This window comes from Saccopteryx leptura, chromosome 2, assembly GCF_036850995.1.
Source record: "Saccopteryx leptura isolate mSacLep1 chromosome 2, mSacLep1_pri_phased_curated, whole genome shotgun sequence".
Taxonomy (NCBI): domain Eukaryota; kingdom Metazoa; phylum Chordata; class Mammalia; order Chiroptera; family Emballonuridae; genus Saccopteryx; species Saccopteryx leptura.
In genome coordinates this window covers 223900000-223905999 of record NC_089504.1, presented here as the reverse complement: position 1 = coordinate 223905999, position 6000 = coordinate 223900000, and the positions used below count along the sequence as shown (strand labels likewise).

Here is a 6000-nt window from a genome sequence, read left to right as displayed (position 1 = left end):
CTTTCTACATGATTTTCATCAAAACTTCCACTTTTAGGGAAAAGGTGTCCAGTTTATGATCCTGGAATATTCTTACCCTAGTGATTTCCACAGCTCCCCCCATTTAAATACTGTATTTTCATCTTTTCAGCTCTTAACACACAATTTGAGGCAGAAGCATTAGTCAAGGTTTTAGAAGATCTAGGGGAACCTGCAAGATATACAGATTAATCTTAGTGTTCAGAGCCCAGGGAGAGGATGGGGAGAACCTTCTCCCAGGGCAGGATCCTCAGGGTGCTTGTCGTGAGGGAAGAGGGGCCTGTCATGCACAGCAGAGCTCATCTCTGGTCAGAGCGGCTCAGCTGGCTCCTCCTGCTTCTATACCTGGGTCCTCTGGCACTTCTCAGGGGGGCCTGCAAAGTTGGAAGGGGATAGTGTGGCCTCTTTTCTTTTTTTTCCTTCCAGGATTTACCAACCTTGCTCTTGGACATGGAGGCAGGACAGGGGATTCTGCAGGTAGAAACCAACTGACAAGCTTACTGCTTGGCTCCTGGGGCAAAGTGGGGATTAGATACACGGGTGTAGGGTTTGTGTTTGGGGGGATTGTTTTAAATGTCTCTGGAATTTAAAGCTGTTCCATAAAACACCCGAATGGCCAGTAGAACCAGGATCTTTTCACTGACATTCACAAGACTCACGAGAAAGGCTGTCATTGGCCAAGCTCCCAGGTCACCCAAACAAGGCAGACGTGGGGGGAGCAAACCCCGCCCAAGCCCCAGAGGATGGAGTTGGCACTAAGGAGTTCTGGTCAACTTCAGGACCGCGGGCCAGGCACTCAAAGGTGCAGCGGCAAAGCGGAAGGAGCGTCCAGAGAACCGCCGTCAAAATTAGGGACCGGGTGGGAAGCTGACCCGGAACCAGGGAGAAGCACTAAAGTAGAGGAAGAATCCAGGGGCCTTAACCCCAAGAGAAGGGGTGCAGTGTCTTGGGCCGCGAGGATTTCTCCCCGTGAGCCTCGTGCACCACCCCGCAGCTGCCAAGCCCGGAACGGAACATCCTCTCGGAGAGGGCAGTGGCCCTCGGCCCTGCGCCCCTCACCCGGCGCCACCTGCCCTCTCAGCAGCCTCAAGAAAGGGTCTTGGGCCAAGGACAGGGATCTGCAGCCATGGCCGAGGCCACAGAGTCAGAGGGGGGCGCCCCGGGTCCCCAGGGACCGCTGGAGGGCCTGGCACTCCAGGCGGAGAGACCGGGAGAGACGGAGGCTGTCGGCCCGGATGCGAAAGAGGAGAAGGCGAGCGAGGGCGCCACGGAGACGCCGAGGGGCAAGGGGGTGGGCGCAGCCGCTACGGCCGCTGTGAAGGAGGGGGAGGACGCGGGGCTAGACGGAGGGCGCGCGGGCGACGTGGTGCCCATCGCGGGCAGTGACCCGGGGCCCGAGGCGTCGGGAGCGAGTGGAACGCAAGGCGAGGCGGAGGCTCAGGGGGGCGCCCCGGAGGGCGTGCGGGTGCCTGGGGGAGGAGAGGAGGCAAGCAGCGCGGAGCAGGTGGAGGAGGCAAGTCCCGGACGCGGCGCGCAGGACGAGGCCCCGGAGGAGGCTCCGGGGAAACTCGGGGATCCTGCGGCCCCTGGGACAGAGGAGGCGGCAGAGCGTGGGCCGGAGGAAGCGGGAAGCAGCGCCCCGGGGGCCGGCATGGAGGCCGAACGGGAGCCCTGGGACGGAGGGGACCGCGACCCCCACCTTCAGATGGAGTCGGTTGAGGCTGCCGCGGCAGGGAGTGGGGGCTGCGTCTGCGGGGAGCTTGTAGCGGAGCTCCAGGGAGCGGAGGTAGGAGCTGCGCAAGAGGCTGGGTCCCCGGGGACACAGGAACTAGAGGGAGCCACCCCCGGGGACGCGAGGGCAGATGCTTGCGAGGACGGGGGCCAGGAGGGGCTCCAGGGAGAGCTGAAGGAAGCAGAGGAGGAGAAGCCAGAGCGCTGCCCGGATGGGTCAGGCGAAGAGGGTGCCCGCGATGGCAGCTCGGATCCGGAGGTGATTGCGCCCACGGTGGGCGCGGAACTCGGCAACCACCTAGCGGAGGAGCTCAGCGCCCGAGGTGCCGACCAGACGGCGAGTGTGAATGGCCGTGGGGAGGACTGCGAGGCGTCCGAGGAGGGGGCTCCGGGTCAGGAGCCTGACATCACCCTCTTCGTGAAGGTAAAGGTCTCTTTCCCCAACTCTTACGAAGTTCCTTCCATTCTGAGTGTTGGTCCTCGCAGGTCTGTGAGGGATGGATGATCAAGGACCCTGTTCTCAGCGTCCTGATTGTTATCCTGCGCTTTTATCCGTGGGAGGGAGGCGGGACAGCCTGGCTTCCATCGAGAAGAGTTAAAGAGCGGGGTTTTTTTTTTTTTTGGGGGGGGGGGGAGATATGCTGTTTTGGAAGTTGGGGTGGAGGTGGTGGGAGGTCAGGATGCAGGGCCAGCATTCCCACTGTCCTTTGTCCTAAAAATCCTAACTGGCACCTTCTCTAGTCAGGAGGTTATTTAAGAATGAACTTAAAAAAAGAAAAGAAAAAGAAAAAGAAAAGAAAGTGACAAGCCAAATTTCTGAAGGAAGCTCTGATACTTGAAGTGAAAAAAAAAAAAAATGCATACAGGTAGGTTGTAATGCTAGACATATTCAGCACTGCCCTCTCAGAGGCCCAGAGCTGCTGGCCAACGTCATCTGCTCCAACAAGGTATCCCATTTAGAATCCATGAGGTATGTTTGCGAGGAAAGTAGAATTTTGTTTCAATTATGATAGCTATCGAACAATTTAACATTTGCTTTGGAAGAATACTGGATGCTGGTGGCTTCCACAGCGTCTGCCTTGATGTAATATTTTCAGCCTCACTTCAGGCGGGGAAGAGAGCAACGATTTTGTTCAAGATCTGTTAGAAGGCACAACTAAAGACATTTGGGGTTTAAATAGGCATTTTCACAAGGCATCAAAAATAAGGGACAAAGTCTAGCTGCAGCTCACACAAGGACCTTTGTTAAAAAAATAAAACCCTTAGCAAAAAGACCTTTGGCCAGACTGAGAAAGCCATGAATAATAAGGTCAAGTATGCACATTGCATGTTGAATCATAATTCTTCCAAGATACTTTAGGCTTATGGAAGCCAGTCATGACCTCAAATACCTTGACCAAAGTGTAAGCAAATTCTCTTTAAAAAAAAAAAAAGAAAGGAAGAAAGAAAAAGAAACATTTTCAAAATGATTAACATCAGAATTTCAACAGTTGTTTGAGTGGCACAGGGGTTATGGAATAAAGGGCACATGCTTGTTTTTTCTTCAGTAAAAGTGCTGGTTGAGCATTTTTAAGACCAGGGGACATTGGAAGATTTTGTATCAAGACATAACCTGATGGCACAACCCCTAGGAAGGCCACTGGGAGCCGGACATCTGCAGGAAGGTCAGGGGAGGGGAGAGCTGGGTCAGGGTGCTGCTGTGGATGCCCCGCGTCTGCTCTTTGGTTTAAGAAATTGCCGCTGCTCTCGGTGCATGGCCACACATGGCTGCATGGTTCCAGACTCTTGATAGAGTTTTGAAATACAGTTAACAGCTTTCCAGTGAGTCTTTCTGCTTCTGTTCATGGCCCTCTCCAAGCAAGTCCCTTGGTGATAGACAGTGACCTAGGAAAAAAAGATCTGACCATTTTGTTTCTTAGTGTAAAGTTTCTCAGTTGTTTATTGCAGAATTCCAGTTAAATCCACACTCCTTAGCCAGGCCACAAGGCCCTTCATGATGTTATTTGTGTCTCCTTGGCATCGCCTCAATACCCTCACCCTTTGTCACCCATGGTACTGCCATGCCAACTGTACTGAGCTACTTACTGTTCTTTGAGAGAACACATTTTTTCTGCCTTGCAGTTTTGACATTCCCCTTCTCGTCTGTCCTTGCCCCCTGCTCACTTATCTGTGAGTCCAAGATTCAGAGCAGGTAGAGGCTCCTCTGGCTAGTCTTTTTCAATGCCACTCTGGGGTGGGTGTCCCTCTATTGTAGTTTCACTCACACGACACCACCCTCTACATGTTCTTTCTCCTCCCCTGACTGTGTGACATTCATCCCACATTTCTGGTGTAGAGCACAGGTCTGGAACATGATGCAGGTTTGAATGGGTGGCTGCTTGCATGAGGGCGTAGTAGACTGTGGCGATCAACAGCATGGACCTTAGAGTTTGTGGGTGTTTGGGATCCCATCCTGGCTCTGCTACTTTCTTGCTTTGTGACCTTGGGCAAGTTAGTTGACCTTTCTGTGCCATTATTTCTTATGGATTAAATGGGAACAATAATAGTGCCTACCCAGTGAGGGATTTAAGAATTAAATAATGCACTTAGAACAGTACCTGACTTGAAATAAACATAATAAATGTAGTGTGAGTGGGAGTTCTTAGTGTGGCATCTGTTAACTCTCATAAACTTGCATTGGTTTTGCGCAGAAACAATCCCTCCCTATTTCACCCTTGCCATTTTACTCTTGGTTTTTTAATGTTCTGTTTTGTTTTGCCTTTTTTTTTTTTTAGGGCAAATCCCTCCAGGTACCTAATTACCTTGGTTCTCTGGGGATAAGAAATTAATGAAAAGTAAAAAGAATTTGTTTTCCCACATTTTGCTCCAGAGTAGTTTGTATAGATAGAGGCAGGGGGCACATCCAGAGGTTTTACTCTGATGATTGGCCTATGATCCATTGATTGGTTATTTTTTCTCCTTTAAGGAAACAAACAAATCTCCAAACAGTAAGATTTATTTTCAAGTAACTGATCCAACTTCTGGGAGTTACTTTAGATGTGTCTCATAGAATGGCTAAAGCCTCTCACTTTCTTCTTATCCTACAAATCATTCTCTTTAAAAACAAAACAAAAGGCACCAGAGCAAAACAAACAAATAAACAAACAAAGCCCCCCAAAAGCAAAAACAAAAAAAAGCAAAACCCCATTAGACTGCTATGCTTTTTGAGTTTGTAATACTTGAAGTCCTTAAATTAGTTCAGAATACGATTTCTTTGCCAGATTTAGCCTTTTCCAGGTTCCTTCTTTCGGATCCATTTTATTTGGACTCTCTATTCCAGATAGGACACCTGACCTCCTGGGTTTTGTTGCCAGGTCCAGGCAGGTGTGTCAGGGTGAGTTTTCTATGCCATTGCTGAAGTGTGGGATTCACAGAACTGTTCTTAAGGGAGAATGTCTCAGTGTTCTTCCAAACATTGCCCTGGCCTTCCTCTGCCAGCCTAGTAAACACAGTCTGAGAGTAATTTCCACTTATCCTATTTGTGAACTTTTAACTTTGACATTTTTTCTATTTTAAAAAATAAATGTATGGGTTCCAAATATACCACCGAGTAGTGACATACGATCCAGTAATATGTAATAATAAAATCTGCTTGTAATTTTAACCACCTGATGGTTGATATTCCCCATCTTAGTGAGAATTGACATCTTATTGTTATTTGTTTTATCCTGTAAGTATGTGAGAATGTATTCTTGGACATAAAAGAACCAAGAATGTATAGAACAGGCCAAGGAGAGCCTCCTTGAATTATTGCACAGCAAATTAATTGCTGATTGTGCTAATTTTTAATTTTGTTTTCTCAAAGAAGTGTTACTGTGTGATCAAATTATAGGGTGACCTGGCAATATATTTAATGAGAGTCTTTTCTTCTTCTTCTCCTTCTCCTTCTCTTTTTCCTTCTCCTCCTCCTCCTCCTCCTCCTCCTCCTCCTCCTCCTCCTTTTCCTTCTCCTCCTTCTTCTCCTCTTTCTCCTTCTTCTTTTTCTTCTTCTTATTAAGTGAGAGGTAGGGAGGCAGAGAAAAACTCCTGCATGTACCCTGACTGACCAGGACCCACCCAGCAAGCCTCTACCAGGCAATGTTCTGCTTGTCTGGGCTGTGGCTCTGTTGCTCAGCAACTGAGCTACTTTAGCACCTAAGCCAAGGCCATGGAGCCGTCCTCAGCACCTGTGGCCAACTTTGCTCAAACCATTTGAGTCATGGCTGTGGGAGG

General features: G+C 49.5%; 1 protein-coding gene across 1 annotated transcript in view; it reads left to right on the top strand.

Annotated features, from left to right (window-relative positions):
* The first annotated feature begins 774 nt into the window (after positions 1-774).
* Positions 775-6000, top strand: part of CLIC6 (chloride intracellular channel 6) — a 45638-nt gene continuing 40412 nt past the window's right edge. The window contains exon 1 of the mRNA XM_066370264.1: positions 775-2173. Within this exon, the coding sequence (XP_066226361.1) occupies positions 1145-2173 (1029 nt within the window). The 5' untranslated portion in view covers positions 775-1144. The remainder of the gene's footprint in view (positions 2174-6000) is intronic.